Below are 18289 nucleotides of genomic sequence, written 5' to 3'. Positions count from 1 at the left end.
TTTTGAACTTAAACAGAATTCTCCCACTCAACTCAATGTCTGTGAGATTTCATTTTATATGCCTGATAAAATTCAGTCAATTTCCAGAGGGACCAGAATAACCCCTCCCCCAATTTAGGCTAATAAAAGCCCTATCTGCTAGAGCACCATCTCCTTCCTCTTGTTTAGCAAGGCATGGTCTATCCATAAGGAAACAGAAAAGTAAGTTTCTGACCCAAGGTAGCCTGAGAAGTCAAGGGTTTGCGATCTAGCAACACAGATGGAATCAAGAACTCTGGTCATCATATTCCCCCTTAGCAACATCCAGTGACCTGTGATGGCGGCAGAGAATCAGGGACAGGAAGGTGGCGGTTGGCCTGAGGGGCCTTTTTCTGGCTTCAGGTTTTTAGGTAATGGCCAGTAAGGCTATGCTTGTCTCCAGCTGTCCCGCCTCAGGACGGGCTATCCACCCTCATTCCCTGGCCTTATCACGTCCAGATATACTTGGACCTGAAGCCCCCAAGAAGCCAAGGAACCAGTCTTCCCCACCCCCACTCCCCACTCTGATTTGTTATATTTGAGGAAGCTACTTCTCCCCTTTGAGCCACAAACCAGGAACGTGGGGACTTAAAGCTGTGCTTGGGACCAAGCCACCTGATAGAAACGACCCTCGGAAGATCTCACCACCTCCCTCTCCTGGCTGCTGAGCCTCAGAGGTCTTACCTGTGGCTTCCTGTCCCTCTCCTCTGGGGACGGGTCTGTTTCTCTATATACGACAGCTTTGGTTACCAACATGTCAGGATGCTGCAGCTTGGCCTCCTTGATGGCCAAAGCCAGGGCCTGGTAGACAGGAGCAACAAAGTGAGAAATGGATATCGAATACAGGAGGGACCCTGGAGACCGACAAGCCCCTTCCTGTACAGTTGTGGAAACTGAGGCCCAGGAGAGGCACTGGTCAAAGAGTTAAAAGGGAGAGCCCAGAGCTTGGGTTCTCTGGCTTCTTCGGGCTCCCATTCTATGCCCCTTTTTGGGGGGCTCATTTGGGGCTCATTGTCTGAATAAGGATCAGCATGAAATGGACTTGATCCTCTGCCCACAAGGGCAGCTGTCCACAGGTGACCCAATATGGGAGGGGCTGGGGACTGCCCCCAGGATCAGCGTTCCCTACCCCCATACCTGGTCTTGATCAACATCTTCATCCCCAGTGATGATGATCCGCTTCTCAATCCTCGTCTCAGAAAATCCCCCTTTCACAGTCTGCAGAGTGAAAGGGCAGGAAGGTCAGCTCTGGGTCCTGCCAGGGTGTGACCGGGCACCCATCCAAAGCACCCCTGAAGGACGAGGCTGGAACCAGCAGTCACCTTCTCTCCTGGCTCCCTCTTCTGGTTTTTGGGACTTTAGATGGCACATCTCGCCCGCGGCTACCACTCCCCCCAACGACCAAACTGCCCCCTCTAGGTCTTCCGAGCCCAGCTCAAGTCAGGCTTCCCTAATCCAGGTTGGTGACCCTGCCCCCCTCCTGCCTTGGTATTCCCCGACTACCAAGCTGTCTCTCTTGCGCCACTTCTGGGGCTCTCTGCCTCATGCTGACCTTGTGTGCATGACCTGGCCTGGCTCGCTAGGCTGGAGCTCTTGAGGGCAGGAGCTGCCTTTTGCTCATTTCCGTTTCGCCTCCCCCCCCGTCCAATCTGACCAGGGCAGGTGCTAAATGCAGAGTCGTTGAATGAACACATGAATGAAATGTGAATGGTGACACGGTTCTATCTTAAATGACTTCAAACAACACTACAAGAGAAAACCACGTTGGTGATGCTTATAACGTCCACTGTTTTCCGAAAGGGCAGGGTTTGGGCACAAGTCTAGAAGTAGAAGATGGGGAAGGAACTAACTGCTTGGCATATCGAGGAGGGTGGTAGCTGAGGGAAATCCCAGCAGGAGCCAGGAACGGACAGAAAGAAGGGGACTCCTGGTTTGCAGGGAGGAGGTGGGGGAGCGACTTCGGGTAGAACAGTTTTCTGAGCTGTATGCAGTGGGGTGTGTGATGGAAAACCCTCCCCTAAAACTTTCAGTGAAGTCAACATTGCTCACAAATGCTTTGGGTGGGTGGGCGGGGGGTGTTGTGGAGGGAGCTTCCTGGGAACGTGCAAAGGTGCTGAGTCCTGCATACACGCGATGCGGCAGGGCTGGGACAGTTGGTGTGTGCATAACGGCCAGTGGTACCTAGCGGACTTCTCCCTTAGAGGGCTCCGCAGAACGTCCCCCTCAACCTGCCTTCCATGCCCCTCTCCTCCAGGCCTTCTTCTCTGGCCTGCACCCCTTCCTGCCTCCCTCCTGGCACCCCCCCCCCAGGCGTGGAACCACTTGCCTTCAGCCTTCTGCGCTCATTGGCTGCATCACAGCTGATGCATAGGGAGTGGTCCCCTCCCGTAGCCCTGCCTCTTCCTTCCCCCACCAGTCCAGGGCCCCCATCCCTAGTCACTACACGCCGCTCTCTCTTCGCTCCCCCATCTACCTGTGCATACTGATGGACCTAATCTCCTCTTCTTAAACCTCTTTGTGCTGGGTCACTCCCCAGTTTAAAAATCTTGACAGTGTTCCAATGGCTCTTAAACCCTTCCTAGTCTCATCTGTCCTGGGTTTTGTCTCGTTTGTCTCTATTTGGCTTCCCCTGCCTCCAGTCCACCCCAATTTCCGCCGCTTCAGCGCTACTTCTCCCTGATGGAGACCCCCCACCCCCACCGCCATCCCCCCAAACATGCAGCACTTCCAGCCGCCACCTGTGCCCCTCGCACAGAGGCAGGCAGCAGCTTGATGTTCACTAGCAAATGTGAACAAATAAACAAATGCAGTCTCTGTTCCCATCTCCTGTGTTGCTTAGAGAACACCTGTGTTTGTCCTCTCCTCCGTCACGAGTCCTACCTGGCTTCCTAAGACCCCGCACAAATCCCACTTTTCTCCAGAAAAGCCCTCCTCACCCCTTCTAAATCCTGCCAGCACGTAAGGTCTATAAGGTGCAAAAGCCATGGCTCCGAATTGCTTCTGGGAAGGGAGTCTTGCCCCCAGCCCCCCTGCCAGCCTGGCTGCCGATGATGAGGGGCGGGGCCCGTGCCTAGGATGACCCATAGTACAGATCAGAGCACGTAGCACTCCAGAAGCTAGACCACTGCCGGTCTTCTCTGTCCACGATACAAGGCACAGCGATGGCCGTGACCTTGCCCAGCCCCACGGCCAGGGTGGGGGCAGACGGTGCCCTGCTACTACTCACTTTGGTAACATGGGTGGTGGTGGAGGTGGAGAGGGTTTCCGCGGTGGCGCCGTAGGTGCTGGTGAGGACATCTTTCCCGATGATCTGCGGAATATAACCACCCCCACCCCCGGGGTCAGGTAAGGACGCTGGGCTCTGCAGGGTGAGGGTGGGGAGAGTAAACCAAGGGCGCCCCAGAAGGGTGAAGTCTGAAAGTCCAAGATGCTTCAGATCATTGACTCTAAGAATTCAGGAATACTGGAATCTTCAGAATGCTTGATCTATGACATTCTCAAACCACTGACTCTCAGATTCCTAGAACCTGAGATTCCTGAGGCCCAGAATTCTAACAAGATTCCAGATTTTAAGAATCCTGGTAGCTGGGGCACCTGGGTGGCTCAGTCATTAAGCATCTGCCTTCAGCTCAGGTCATGATCCCAGGGTCCTGGGATCGGACCCCGCATTGGGCTCCCTGCTCCAGCCAGAAGCTTGCTTCTCCCTCTTCCACTCCCCCTGCTTTGTTCCCTCTCAGGCTGTCTCTCTGTCAAATAAATAAATAAATAAATCTTTGGCGGGGGTGGGGGAGGGAATCCTGGCAGCTCAGAAGAATGAATGGGGGATCCAGGGTAAAAACAGAGCCCTCCCAAACCCCCTACCCCCATCCCAGCTGGGAACACATGGCCTCCGGGGCTAGACAAGGAGAAGGGCAGGCTTGGAGAATGCAGGAGATGCAAGAGACTTCAAGTGACAGCCTCACGCTCACGGGAGCCATTGAAAGAGCCACGTCCAGAGTGCAAGCCTCTGGACTCCTACTCCATCTTTCCTCCTGGCCAATAAGAACAGCAGATACAAATGAGCTGTCCCATCACAAGCATCACCAGGGAGGGGGGCTGCATCACCCTAATCTGCGATGCCCTCTGGTGTGTGTATGTGGGGGGTGGAGGCGATGGATGAGACTCTGGTGGGCACAAGGGAGCCCTACAAGCATCTGAGAGCGATCCACATTCCTGGCATTGTGCTTCAAAGGGCAGCCCACTGGGCTCTATGCTGTGCTCACTCGGGCCACCTATGGACTGCATTCTTAGCACAGAGTCCCCTAGCCTGAGCTGGCCCTACCCACTTACCGGAGAAAGAGAACGGATATCCGTGGCCACCGTCTGTGGGCCTGGGATCATGGCAGCTGCCCCCTTCCCGGACTTGAGACTGTTCTCCTGGGGAAACAATAGTGCTCAGATGGCCGGATCTCGCGTGAGTGGGCCCCCAGGATGGCCAGAGCGCACAGCTGTGTCGCTCTCACGGCCACGAGGTTGAGGAGTGACACTGTCACGCACTTAACACGTGCACACACACACCTGCTCTCATACTTATCACTCACTCGTTCAACATGTACAGTGCCTGGGGTTAGGGACAAGGGCAAACGAGACATGGCATTGCTCTCAAGAAGCACTACCAAAGGAGGGGAGACATTCAGGCTCTCGTCCTGGCCCTGCCATGATCTAGCCCCATGAGCTGGGCACAGCCACCTCCGTTCCATGGGTCTCATGGATTTACCTATAAAACAGAACCCCTGCAATGTCGGTTTGCCAATGGTAACGATTATGGGGGAGGCTACGCATGTGCAGGGGTAAGGAGCATGTGGGAAATCTCTCTATATATAGCTCTGTATATATCCCCATTTATGGAGCATACGGGGTCCCTTCCTCTCAGTTCTGCTGTGAAACTGCTCTAAAAAAATAAACTGCCCTAAAAATATTAAGCCTTAAACATTTTTTGTAAAAAGACACCTTGCCCAACTCCCTCAGAGACATTATGATGTTAACAGAGGAGAAAGGGCTTGGCAAATCCCAATCTTAGGATAAACACAAGAACACAGGCTAGCTACCAACAATTTAATAATACCTACTTCTGAATCCTTGCCATGTGCTCGGTATTATGTTAAGGATGCGCTATCTCATTTAATCCTCAGAACAGCCACAGGAAATTGTTTTAATATTCTGGCTTCAGAGTTGAGAAGCTAGAAGGCCAGAGAACATCAAGTGGCTTATTCATGTCCCCCCAACGTTTGTCAGACTCCAAGCCCAATGTGCAACACTTCTCTGCCCTCAGAACACTCACCCTGCAGCAGCTCTCCTGGTCCTATGGTGGATTCTAACCACTAGAGACTCATGCCCCACGTTTGTCAAGGGGCCTGGTTGCCAGCCCCTATCTCCCACCTCTGCACCATCTTGGGCCCACCCCATTCTGTCCAGGGACTCAGAGCTATGTCTGTTCTAGCTGAGCCCTGGTCCTGGTCTGTACAACCTCTGCCTGCCAAGGGACAGGTAAGGATGGCAGCCCTCTCTCTGCCTTCGCCCTGCCTACCACTCCCCACCTGACCCGGAGCCTGCCTCTGACCAAGGCAGTGACCTTGGCATTTACCTGGCATTCTACCAGTGAGCAACTTTCTTAGATGGAGTCCCAGAATGTGGCCTGGCGGTAGGCCAAAAAGCGGGCAGCCTTGCCCATAGACACAGAAGGATGCTCCGCATCACTCATCAGGTAAATGCAAATCAAAACTGCAATGAGCTATCCCGTTATACCTGTCAGAATGGCATGTCTTAAACAGACAAAAAACAAGTGCTGGTGAGGATGTGGAGAGAAGGGAGCCCTTGTGCCCTGCAGACAGGAGTGCACACCACTGTGGCCACTCTGGAACACAATATGGAGGTTCCTTGGAAAAAAAAATTAAAACTAGAAATACCATAGGATCCAGGAACTCCAGTATTGGGTACTTACCCAAAGAAAACAAAAACATTAATTGAAAAGACATATGCACCCCTATGTTTTTTGCAGCATCATTTACAATAGCCAAGATACGGGAGCAGCCCAAGTGTCCGCCGGGAGAAAATGGGTAAAGAGGATGTGATATACAATGCTCTTATTCAGCCATAAACAAGAATGAGATCTGACAATTTGCAACAGCACGGATGGACCTTGAGGGTATGATGCTAAGTGAGATAAGTCGACAAAGACAAATGCCATATGATTTCACTTCTACGTAGAATTGCAAAAACCAAACAGACCATGAGAAAAGCATAAACAGATCATAAATACGGAGAACTAGGAGTTGCCAGAGGGGCAGTGGGGGGAGGGACGGGCAGCCAGGGGTGAAGGGGAGCGAGAGGTGCTGGCTTCCGGTTCTGGGATGAACAGGTCCCGGGCATGAAGGGTACGGCACAGGGAACACAGTCAGTGGTACTGTAACAGGGTTGTGTGGGGACAGATGGCAGCTACACCTGCGGTGAGCACAGCATACACAGAGCTGTCAAATCGTGATGTCATACACCTGAAACCAATGTCACACTGTGTGTCAACTGTGCTTCGATTCAGAAAAAGGGTGGTGGCAGCCTTCTGGGCTCCATGCTTCCTTGCTGCCAGCCTCGGGAGAGTCACTAGCCCCTCTGAGTCCTACTGTCGCTCTGGGCAATTCTCCCCTTAAGCCTCTTCATCTCCCACAGGCTCCCTCTGTCCCAGACAAAGCCTCACCTCCACCTTTCACACCGAAAAGGGAGGCCACTAAAGGGGACACATGTCGTTTGAAACAAGGCACCATCTGCACTGCCCGCCTCTCCTTTATCTCTGGCCAGTCCTCTCTCCTGTCTCCAGGAGGTGTGGCTTCTCTCCCTGGCCACGGCAATGCCACCATCTCTGCTCTGGACCCTTCCTCCCTCCAGCGGAGGGCTCTCCTCCTCGCTACCCTCTCTCGGGGCCGCCTCAGCCAGTCAAGGCTTTCTCACAAGGCCCCTGTCCTTATCCCTCTATCAGAGCCCAGATCTTTCTCGAAACCCAGACTTTAAAACCAATTGTTTCCTCAGTATTTCCCCCTGGAAATGTCCCATGGGCACTTTAGACTCATGAGAGATCCAACATGGAATTCACTGCCTTCCCACTAACGAGTAACCCCCTCCAGGGCTCTCTGTATCAGAGCTTCTCCGACTTGAGGGGTGTCACACCTTCTGGGTGTGCTCCAGAGTTTCTGATTTGATAGGTTTGGGGGGCGGGGTGCAGAGATTTGCTTTTCTTAAGGTTCCCAGGGCTGTGCTTCAAAAATGGCTAGGTCAGGGGCGCCTGGGTGGCTCAGTGGTTTAAGCCTCTGCCTTCAGCTCAGGTCATGATCTCAGGGTCCTGGGATCGAGCCCCACATCGGGCTCTCTGCTCAGCGGGGAGCCTGCTTCCCCCTCTCTCTCTGCCTGCCTCTCTGCCTACTTGTGATCTCTCTCTGTCTATCAAATAAATAAATAAAAATCTTTAAAAAAAAAATGGCTAGGTCAGGGTTAGGTCACCAGCCCTAAGACAGAGGACCCCATCGGGCCCTCTGTCACCTGAACGTTCTGTCAATGACCAAATCCTGCATGTTCCTCCCCCTGGTTATCCCTCAACCCAGCCCGCCTTCTCAGCATCTACCTCCTTGCACACCAGCTCTGCCGCAGCCCCTAAACCAGTTCCCTGCCTTCTCTTTCCATCTCTCCCAATGGCGTGTGTGCTCGGGGCACTTTCTGTCTCCCTCAGTGCTGGGCTCACAGCGCATCACACAGCATTCAACAAGTATTTGCTGAGGGGAGGAGGGAGGGCAGGAGGGACATTTTCTCTCGTGACGTCCCACACAGTTGCCAGGGTGATCTTTCTAAAACACAGAAACACACATTTGATGACATCACGCCCATGTCGGAAGTTGAAGGGATGCCCTACTGCCCCCCACTGTCACAGTAGATAAAGCGTGAACTTCCTATGTGACATCTGAGGCTCTGCGCGCCCTGGCCCAGAATGCCTTTCCAGCCCCTTCCCCCGCACCCCGCTCCTCTTCCCCGCACCTGACATCTTGCTTCACTGGCCACCTGCCTTTCCCCAAATGCTCCGCTCCTTCCTATCCCTGCCTTTGCACCTGCTGTCCCCACTGCCTAGAACGCCTTCTGCTGTGGGCATGCTGTCATTTATCCTCAAAGGATGGCTCAGCTGTCCCTGCTGAGGTAAAGCCTTCTCAGTCCTCCTGGCATGGGTGTCACCCCATACCCGTCCTCCCTGTGCCCCCCAGAAAGCACTGTCACCCTGTTCCATGAAGGCAGGGCAAAAAGTACAGCAGCTCACATTTACAGACCACTTCCTATGTGCCAGGCACGCCTTTGCACAGATTACCTTGGTGCCTCCTTGGGTTGACCCTTTGAGGGATGTGCTATGACTGCTCCCCATCACCCCATTTTACAGAAGTGGAAACTGAGGCTTGGAGAGGTTCAGGTAACTTGCCCAGGGGTCATCCTGCCAGGACGTGGGAGAGCTGGGCCTTGTTCACCACTGTGTGCCCAGGACCTAAACAATGACACGTGCCCTTGATCGCTACTAGAACAAATGTCTTCTCGCAGGCAGTAGATTTCCTTCAACTCTGTGTTCTGAATCAGGCAGGCAACAGAGACTAAGAAATGTTTTTGGAAGAAATGAATGGATGGATGGGTGGGTGGGTGGGCACGTGGGTAAATGAGCGATGTAACTCCCTACTCACCGTAGTGTGAATTTAAATTTAGCCCTAGAAGTGTCCTGATGTCACGTGGAGAAGGACTGAGGCAGAGGTGGGACAGAGTGACCAGGAAAGAGGGAGCGAGCTGATAACCAGTTCAGAGTTATTTGTCTTTGTTTGCTCAAAACCTACCTGTTGGGTAAGTCTAAACGCCATGCCCTTCCTAGGTGTCTATCGGGGGTTTGGCAAGAGAGAGCATTTGAAAACAACTTTACACCAACTCAAGACAGATCCGGCCCCAACCCCGACCCTGGCCCCGGCCCCATCGGCCAGTGTTCACAGTGGTCGGGATGAGGGTGCAGAGCGGTTGAGGGGCACAGTGAGGCTTCTGGGTTGGACCAGCTTCTACGTACTGGGTGTGTGACCTAAGGAAGTCACCTTACCTCCCTGGATTTCCGATTCTTCATCTGTAAAGTGTGTAGAAAAAAGAGAATCCCCTCCAGTTTTTGTAAGGACTCAGTGAGATCACCCACACACAGTTCTTGGCAGCTTGCCTGGCGACACAGCCTGGGTGCCTAAAGCTATCTGGTCTATGTCATCATTAAAGGATGTGACATTACTGGACTCTTTTAAGAACCTGTGAACCAGGGGCTCCTGGGTGGTTCAGTTGGTTAAGCCTCTGCCTTTGGCTCAGGTCATGATCCCAGAGTCCTGGGATGGAGCCCCATGTTGGGTTCCCTGCTCCCTTGCCCTCTGCCACCAAGGCCCCCTGCTTGTGCTGGTGTGATCTCTCTCTCTCAGATAAATAAATAAAATCTTAAAAAAAAAAAAAAAAAGAGCCTATGAAACAGGCAGAATTGGGATTACTCCCATTTTACAGATGAAGACATCTGAGGCCAAAGACCCTGCTTCACAGGTCAGGCAGCACATCAGTATCAGAACCAGAGCCTGAGGAGCTGGTCCCAAAAATCTTGGATTTTCCAGTTTTAGGCTCCCCGCACGCCATCTACTGACCAAGGCAAGGAAGCGGCCCGAGACATGAGAAACTGCACAGCCGCCAGGGTCTGTCAGGGACTTTCAAGCTCAATCCTCACGCCTTGCCCATAATCACATAATCGAATGGTACTGCCCTCCCTCTATCCCTGCTGTGGCTGAGACGGTGCAGATAACTGAGACTCAGGGATTCCACCTCCCACATCATTCCGTTTAGAAAACTGAGATCTGACTGGGTGTCCTGTGGTAACGATGGTGCCTGACAAGAAGAGGTCGACTCTGTGTCCTATGCCTGATGCGGGGAGGGCAGAGGAGGACCATCCCAGACAGCCAGGGATGCTGTTATCTGGCTGCCCGAGGGCAAGGAGGCTGGTCAGAGAGGGAAGACCCTGGGGTCCTACTTACCATGGTGGTCGATATGGTCTCTGTGGTGATGGAGGGAGTGGTTGTTATGGACTCCTTTCCCCCTGGGGCAGTCCCATCAACCTGCTGGCCAGAGGAGTCATGAGAGAGAGAGGTTGGGGGGGGGCACACCGCCTCTGCCTGGAGCATCTGGTACCTGGGCAGGTGGCATTCCCAGCTACAGAAGGACGGGCTGTGTGATCAAACAAGCGCTGGCGGGGAGACGGGCTTGTCCGCACACAGCCTGAATTACGGGGTGGGGGGGGTCCTCACATGCCCCCAGTTTGTTTGAATCATCTTATTTGGCAAAGGACAAATAATCGCAGATAATTTTGCAAGCCCTAAGCAAACCTCAATTCCTGTGCTCCTTGACCTAGTGATTCCACAGCCGGGAGTTCATCCTTTGGATATCAACTCTGAAAAAGTTGCCAAGAAGTGTGAACGAAGAAGTTCATTGAAACATTCATCGTTAACTGCCAAGGACAAAACAGCTGCAGGCCCATTGACGGGAGACTGCAGGGTAAGTCAGGACCCACTCCTAAGTGGGACTGAGTGTACGGTGGGCCCACAGAGGGCAATGAAGAGTGAGCTCCAAGACAGTCAGAGGGTTAAGCCTCTACCTTCGGCTCAGGTCATGGTCTCAGGGTTCTGGGATCGAGCCCAGCGTTGGGGGGGTCCCTGCTCAGCAGGGAGCCTGCTTCCTCCTCTCTCTGCCTGCCTCTCTGCCTACTTGTGATCTCTTTCTGTCAAATAAATAAATAAAATCTTTTTTTAAAAAAAAGGTCAGGTGTAAAAGAGGATCTCTTTTGTGTAAAATTCTACACGCTAGAGATGTCAGTGTATACATTGGAATACATATATATCTTTTTTTCTGGGAAGAATCGTAAGAAAAATTTCAGTTTGTTCTATTTGAATTTCATAACTGTGAACACTTTGTCATTTTGTTTTGATGTCACTATGGATTACTGGGCTGTTGACTTTGGGGCCTATTTAGGTTTTCTCTGTATTTTTCTACAGGAAAACAAAATAAAACACTGGTCACTAAAACAAAAGAGGCCACAAGGAGGCATGCAGCTTGAGATCACATAGTTCGTCAGAACTCGAGAGTCTTGGCTTCTGCACCAGCTGCCACAGAGACCATTGTGCACGTTACAAACGGGGAAAAAGAACATTCTGGAAATGAAACAATTGGACACATTGTGTTCGTTTACACCTTACTTATTTCTTGAGATGCAGACTAGTCTCTGCCCCCAGCACTGCAGCTCCTCTGGCCAGGAGGAACTCAGGGGGCATCTATCACACCTACAAGTCTCAAGGTTCAAAGTTTAAAAATCAAAATACTGCAAGAGAAACCTCGACACCTGTGTCTCTTTTGGACCGCTCTGTCCAGGGTACCAAGTATGCTTCATCTTGCTAAGGCAAATGATTTTTTAAAATCTTTTTCTCAGTTTGTTCATTTTGCCAATCTGACATGGAAACCCCACGTGTAAAAAAAAAAAAAAAATAATAATAATCCAATGTGAGTCATTCTGACAACAGTTAGATTGGGATTGCTCCCTCTCTCTCCCCCAGAGCAGCCCCTGGGCTACCTCAAGAAACTTCTCCAACTCCTTCAAGCAATCTAAGAGCCACAGTCTAGTCCACTTGCTGCTAGCCCTTACAGCACTCACAGGAGGACAGGGAGACATGATCATTCCCATTTTAGAGATGGGAAGTCGAGGCTGTAAGAGGTGTGTGTGGTCTGCCCAGGACAGGAGTTCATTCTACCGGCCAACCGCAGAGCTCAAGGAGGACAGCAAAGCTCAGAAGAGCATCAAGGTGAACCTGGAGGCTCTGGGGAAGCTGGAGTGGCAAGAGTCAGCCCGGGGGCTTGGCCTGGGTGAGGACCCCACACCTAAATGTCCTGCGCTCAAGGTGCAGTGGAAGGCCCCGGTTACCTGGCTAGCGTCCATAGCGCTGACTCTGGTCTGCAGGACAGCCTCGGGCTCAATCTTCTTTCTGATGGCCAGGCTGCTGACAGTCATGGTTTCCGCTTTCACAGACTGTAGGGAGAAGAGGGAGAAAGTTCCATAAGCCAAGCCTCTGCCCGACTCCTGCTCACAGGCCACTGTGGCATCTCTCCCACCCCTGCAGCAGGCCAGGGCTCAGGAAGGGCACACAGGTCAGGGCAAAGAGGCACGGCATCCCGGACAGCCAGCCCCACGGGAGAGCCAGGGCCACCAGCAGCACCCAGACGGGCCACTCATGACCTTGGCGCACATCCGCTACTGGTGGCTAGAAGCTGGTTTTTAGGCTACCTGTAAAAGAACATCTACTATTCAACTAACAGGCTCTGTGCCAGGCCCCCCACTAAGAACTTTCCTTAGATACTTGCCACTGAATCCTGACCTCAACAATTATGCTGCCCCGTCCCAGCTGCTTCCTTTGAACTGCTCTTGAAAGCGGGAGTCACACACCTGGGGGTCTAGGGGGGCCAGGCAGGAGATGTAAAGGGGTGAATTGGGCTCATGGAGGACTGGGGTGAACAGGAGGACACATGTTCTCACCACTCAGGTTTGGCCAATGGCAGCCATGGCTTCTGAATGACTTGGGTCATCTGATTTTTTTAGTGATTAAAAACAAACCAATAAACAAAAAAACACCTGTGGATTTTATATTCCACGTCCTGATTTTTCGATGAGGGTCAAAGAAAACACCTGTGTTAGCCAGATCTGGCCTGGGGCCATCGGTTTTCAACCTCTCCTCTAGAAGTCTTCGGTTAAATGATCAGTTTCTTCAGACTCTCCCAGCAAGGTCAGTTCATGGGACCGTGAGTATATGAGAGCTGAATGAATGAATGAATGAAAAAGCCTGCCATCTGGTTGGGAGGGTAGTGAGAGGGATTCTTATAGATGACTGTAACCGTGAGATCAAGCCATTCATCCAGTTAATCGTCTATTAGTGCCTGGCATGCGCAGGCTTAGAGAAGCTGCCACCGGGGGGGGGGGGGGGAGGCGAGCAGGCATGGCAGCCGCCAGCCTGACTACCTAGGAGGATGCTGGGAGCAGAAACATTGCAGAGCAAGGGGGCTGTGGACAGAGCCACACTTCCGCCCTGGGTGGTCAGGGAAGCATCTGCTAGATGTGAGAGCCGAACTTGGTCCTGAAACATGACAAGTTTGCAAGGCAGAGAAGGGGAAGGAAAACTTCTCCCAAAGGGCACAGCACGGAGTGAACGCCCAGAGTCGATGAGTTCGTATTTCAAAGCCTGGAACGGAGAGAGGAGGGTGTGGTGGGAGGTAGGTTGGGGCTGCAAGAGACAAGAGGGCAAAGGGATCGTGGGACAAAGATCCTCTGAAGGAAGGACACAAAGCAGAGGGGCCCAGACACTGTTGATCCTGGTGTCCCCCTCAGTGATGACGTTTCTTCTTCTCTTGGAGCTTCTGCTGCTCACCTAAGACCCCGGGGCCAGATGGGTTTAGACCGCTGCCCCTTCCCCCAGCAGGCCCCGGGGAGAAGAGCCGGGTCAGAATCAGGAAGAACCATCGACTTTCAGGCCAGGCCGCAGGCGAGTCCATAAGCACGTGCCTTCTGCAGGTGCCATGCAACACAGACAGGGAGAGGAGGCGGGTAAGACCAGACCTCCTAGCATCACCTGACCTCGGGCAAGCAGGCAAGCGATGGGGTCACAGGGTTAAAACGCCAAGGAGTGCATGTTAGGGGTGAACCAAGATGGCAAACATGCGAGCACAGAACCATGCTTTCTGCGAGGGGCAGTCATGCAACACGAAACAGAGCTTCAGCCTGGTGGCTCGGTCTTCTCGCAGATGGCCCCGGGGCCCTCTGAACATGCAGTGCCCGCCGGGCCCAGGTATCCAGGATGCTCCACTGTACCTCAAACTGGGGCATATCTGGGGTGGCGCAGGCCCCTCGCTCCGGGCTATCCTCGATGCCCCCAGACTCGTCTTCCTGGCCGAGGCCCCCCTTGTTGAGATCCCGGGAAAACACCAGGCCCTCGGTCTCCGAGTCGCTTTTGTCTCGGTCAAGCTCAGGCAGGCTGCGGGAGAAGTCTTCGAAGGCGCTGCCATGGTAGTCACCAATGACCGTGAAGTCAACCTCAGCCTCCAGGCTCGACGTGGAGCTGACTGTGATGCTGGAGCACTTGCGCTCAATGGCCAAGTGGTTGTCCTTCAGGAACACCGCGTCCCTCTCCTGGTCCTGGTCCTCGTCTCCCGTGTCACTCTCTGGGGCCCTGGGACGAGGTGGTTTGACTTTCTCCTCTGAGCCCTCCCTTAGCCCTGCTCTCTATGGCCAGATAAAAAGCAAAGGAACGGGGGTGTGGGGTGGGAAGAGAGAGAGAGAAAGCAAGATGGTGAATGACAGAAGAAATCGTGGGGCCTTTCAATGTCTCAAATAGAAGAGCAGGTCAGGAAATGAAAAACACTCCCAGGAAGGTTCCTTGACATAACAAGCTTGAAAAACCCACAAAGTTCTCAAGAGTGGGGAATGCTCCTTTCCGAGGGTCTCCCGCTGATGGCCAAAGCAAGTACAAAGCAAACCTCCTGCCAGTTGGTTCTGGACAGGAAGCCCCATCCAAGGTCTGGATCTGGGAGCTTTTCAGAAGCGGCATCGTGTGCGAGGCAGGGATGGGAGCCTGGACGCAGGCCCATCCGTGCAGGTGGGCACCGAGAGACAGAAACCAAGGAGGGAGACCCAGGGATTTAGGGAAACCTGGGATGGGAAGGCAGGGAGGCTGGAGCCAAGAGCTTGGAGAAACAAAGAGGAAGCCAACATGGTTTGTCAATTCCACTGAGTCTCTGAGGGAGGGGGCGTGTTGGCTATGGGGAGGAACAATATGGGTTAAGTCCTGGGAGCTGGGGGCTACAGCAGTTCAGCCCTGTGTTCCGGGCGGGGCCGGTGGGCAGGGTGGAGGTTCTAGTCCCATCAGTGTAATTGACAACGGCAGGCCAAGGAAACGCTGGAGGGGAACCAGCAACTCTTGTCCCGCATACATACCTCTCAACTGGCCTGTCAGGGATTAAACACCACATGCACATTTTTGGCTGTTCCAGAACAGTCTTTTTAAAGCCCAATCTAACACCCACCAAATATATATACATGTATATATACATTTTTTTTTAAGTAGTTGGCTTCAGGTTCTAGAGATTCAGTGCACTTAGAGATTCACTTGCTAGACTTAGCTTCCATTTTAGCCAGTTTCTGGAAGGTTGAGAGGTGTGAGGACACATTCCAGACAAGCGAGAGTTGAGCTGCCACAGACGGCATTGCCAGAGCAGGTGGGAGTCGAAGGCAGCGATGCACCCTGGCCAGGCGGAGAGGACCAGGTTCATCAGGGCACCGGGGGGGCTGCAGAGACCTGAGGGCCCGAGGGGCTGGCGAATCTCGGGTGCCCCCCTTTTCCAGGGGGGTTGGCTGCTAAGCTGGTGATGGGCTTCTCTTCCCTGACCGCATCTCCGGATTTGTTCTGGATTAGAGAAGATAGTTAGTCTTAAGCAGGCAGAAAGGAACTTGGCAGTGGGACCAAGAGGGAGCCAGCAGTGAAGGATGGAAACCTCTGGCCTGTCAGCTTCCCCAAGGCGGGAGAACCAGGGAAGGGAAAAGATGAAGGAAGATCGTTGGACAAGCCAAGCAAAACAGGTAGGAGCCCAGCAGGTGGGGGCAGCAAGGCAAAGCAAGTATGTAGTCGGCTGGCGGTGATGCCACCTTCTCCAGTGGGGGGGGGGGTGTGACCCTCTGGGCACCAGGTCACACCAAAAGCTGAGGGCCTTTGTGGCTAAGCTAACAGTGGCCAAGCAGATGAACCCGTCATTCCGCCCGGGCTACCCTCAGGCCCGTGTCGGGAAGAGAACTCATAGGAATGGACAAGCAGCCTCTGATTGCAGTGATGACGAGGGGCCCCTGAAACATGCTTCTACAGAGCTACGGAGCATGCGGTCTGCTCCCCCACAGGGGAGGGGCAGCGGCGGGGGCGGGGGCTCACGTGGCCAGTGCCCACGGTGGTTTCCTCCAGCGCAGTTTTGCAGCCCGAATCGGGGGACACGAGCTTGAGGTCCGTGCATCCTTCCTGGGCAGATGTGGTAGCAATGCCCTCCCTGAAGTGGCTGGCAGCCAGCGGCGTCACTGAGGAATGGGTGGCCTTGGGGCCAGCGAAGTCCCCTAGGGGCTGAAGCTGGACGAAGCCCAGGTCCAGAAGCTTGTTCCGCTGTTGCTCTACCTGACCCATGGAGGCCTCTGAAGACAACTCATTTATGAGGGCCCTTGTTTCACTCTGACTCGCTTGGCGAGTTTCAGCTCCATGGGTCTCAAAGATCCGAATTTTGTTGGCCACTGAGGTCTTGCTGATATCTTCCAGGGAGCCCTCTTGGCCCGCATCCTGGAAAGAGGTTATCTCCTTTGGCTTCCCTGAAGGGAACACCAACCCCAGGGGTACAGCCCCCTCGGCTCGTTCGGAGACAACTCTGGGCTTTCTGCTGGCAACGGGAGGTGCCCGGCGCTCACCTCCATCTGAGGTCACAAACGGTCCTCCTCGGTCCTTGGGCTCTGGGCTCTCTTTAAGAGGATGGGCATGTTTGAGAAACACAGGGGACTGTTCTCCAAAAGGATCCCCAAGCTGCAGAGGCTCCCTGGACCCATGAGGGGCTGGGCTTGGAGAAGTTTCCTCCAGAGCTGCCTGAGCTTGAAAGGGACCAGGAGAGGCTGGGAGGGGGGCGAGTACTTCCATCTGAAGAAACGCTGAGGCCTTTCGGTCCTCTGTCACGGGTTCTCCTGTTTGGATATGGACCCGGCCCTGGTCTTGGGGCAGGAAGTTGCCTCTGCCTGGCTTGGCTGGCTTCCTGACATCATTAGGAGGGGTGGTCCGAGGAAGGGCGCAGGCTGGGAGGTCTGGGCGCATGGTCCCTGCGCTGTGAGGTGTGTGGTTCTTCCATCCTGCTGGGGGACTGTTCTCAGCCTTTTCCACCAAATCTCCACCATTGGGGGCCTCTTCCTCCATGCCTATGTTGGATGCTGAGTAGCTGAATTCTCTTTCCACCCCCCGCCCAGCTTCTTCCCAGTCCTCAGCACATGTCTGCCTTGGAGAAGGTCCCTTACCGAGCTGCTCAGCAAAGCCCTCCAGGTCACCTGGTCTTCTGCGGTTCCCGCGGGACACTGCCCTTTCCTCTAAAGAAGGCTTGTGAGCTTCACCCTCTTGGTCCTTGTTCCTGCTGGAAGCTGCAGCAGAGCCCTGTGGGCCCGAGGAATTCAGCGCGGAGCTCTCTGCGAGCTCCAGCCTGGTCTCATCAACGGGAAGGGTGACCAGGTCCTTTTCCCCTTCCTCCAGAGGCGGAGGGAGGACTCGGTCTTCAGAATCTTTCTCTCCATAGTTCAGATAGAAGCTCCTCTCTGCAAAGGAAGGTTCGGTTTCATCACTCGAGTCAGCTCTGGCTTCCGACTGGGCTGGGTCCAGCAGAAATGACTGGAGTCCTCCCTTGTCGGAGGCTGGAGAAGGGACATCGGCCTCTGCTGACCTGGTCCCTGAGGCAGTGGGTCTTCCCCAAGTCTGGAACTCCTCCAGCTCCTTCCTCAGCTCCGTCTGGCCCTCCAGCTGACCACCTGAGATCCAGCGCTTCTTGATGGTGGCCTCCCCAGTGCCCACCCTCAACTGGGAGCCCTCCAAGAGGTTTTCTGCCAGGGCAGAGCCTGCGGCCAGAGAAGCCCCTCCCGGGCCTTTCCTGACCCAGGGGCCTTCCTCCCACACTGACTCAAAGTCTTCAGGGCTTGCAATCATTCTTCCTTGTTGCTGGGTCTTTGCTCTTCTAACTCCCACCATTTCTTCTGTGGCCACTTCGACTTTGAACTTATCCACCAGGATGTCTACTTTGGAGAGTCTGCCATCAGCAAGGGTATCTGCGAGGCCTGCCTTACTTTCTTCCTGCTGCGTGGTGGTCACTTTTAGGAGACTGAGTTCTTCTGGCCTAGTGTACTCTCTTTCTATAAATACCCAATGCTCTGAACCCTGTGTTTCAATTGGAGCAAGAAGAGTTAACATGAAATGTCAGGCACCTGAAGAACAGGTCCCTTTTTTCCTCTGCAAGAAGGACCAAAAGGTCAACATGTCCCCAGAACTGGCCGGGGGACAGAAAGGCATGACAATGCCAGTCAGCCTCATCAAGGCTCCCCTTCCCATCAAGGCACCCAACAAACCAC

The 18289-nt window shown here is 53.7% G+C and overlaps 1 protein-coding gene across 14 annotated transcripts in view; it reads right to left on the bottom strand.

The window, feature by feature from the left end:
* Window positions 1–18289, bottom strand: part of EPB41L1 (erythrocyte membrane protein band 4.1 like 1) — a 122931-nt gene that overhangs the window by 8095 nt on the left and 96547 nt on the right. For 4 of the 14 annotated variants that reach the window (XM_004746504.3, XM_045084150.1, XM_045084148.1 and 1 more), the window contains 9 exons: window positions 16086–18098; window positions 15462–15569; window positions 13979–14389; window positions 12044–12148; window positions 10110–10193; window positions 4348–4434; window positions 3245–3328; window positions 1156–1236; window positions 703–819 (listed from right to left, as the gene is read on the bottom strand). In XM_004746504.3, the coding sequence (XP_004746561.2) occupies window positions 703–819; window positions 1156–1236; window positions 3245–3328; window positions 4348–4434; window positions 10110–10193; window positions 12044–12148; window positions 13979–14389; window positions 15462–15569; window positions 16086–18098 (3090 nt within the window). The remainder of the gene's footprint in view (window positions 1–702; window positions 820–1155; window positions 1237–3244; window positions 3329–4347; window positions 4435–10109; window positions 10194–12043; window positions 12149–13978; window positions 14390–15461; window positions 15570–16085; window positions 18099–18289) is intronic. The other 10 variants (XM_045084153.1, XM_045084154.1, XM_045084156.1 and 7 more) reach the window with 6 other exon arrangements.

The sequence above is a fragment of the Mustela putorius genome, unplaced genomic scaffold, assembly GCF_011764305.1.
Source record: "Mustela putorius furo isolate JIRA1106 unplaced genomic scaffold, ASM1176430v1.1 tig00000743_pilon_pilon_pilon, whole genome shotgun sequence".
NCBI lineage: Eukaryota > Metazoa > Chordata > Mammalia > Carnivora > Mustelidae > Mustela > Mustela putorius.
This window is presented reverse-complemented; position numbering and strand designations above follow the sequence as displayed.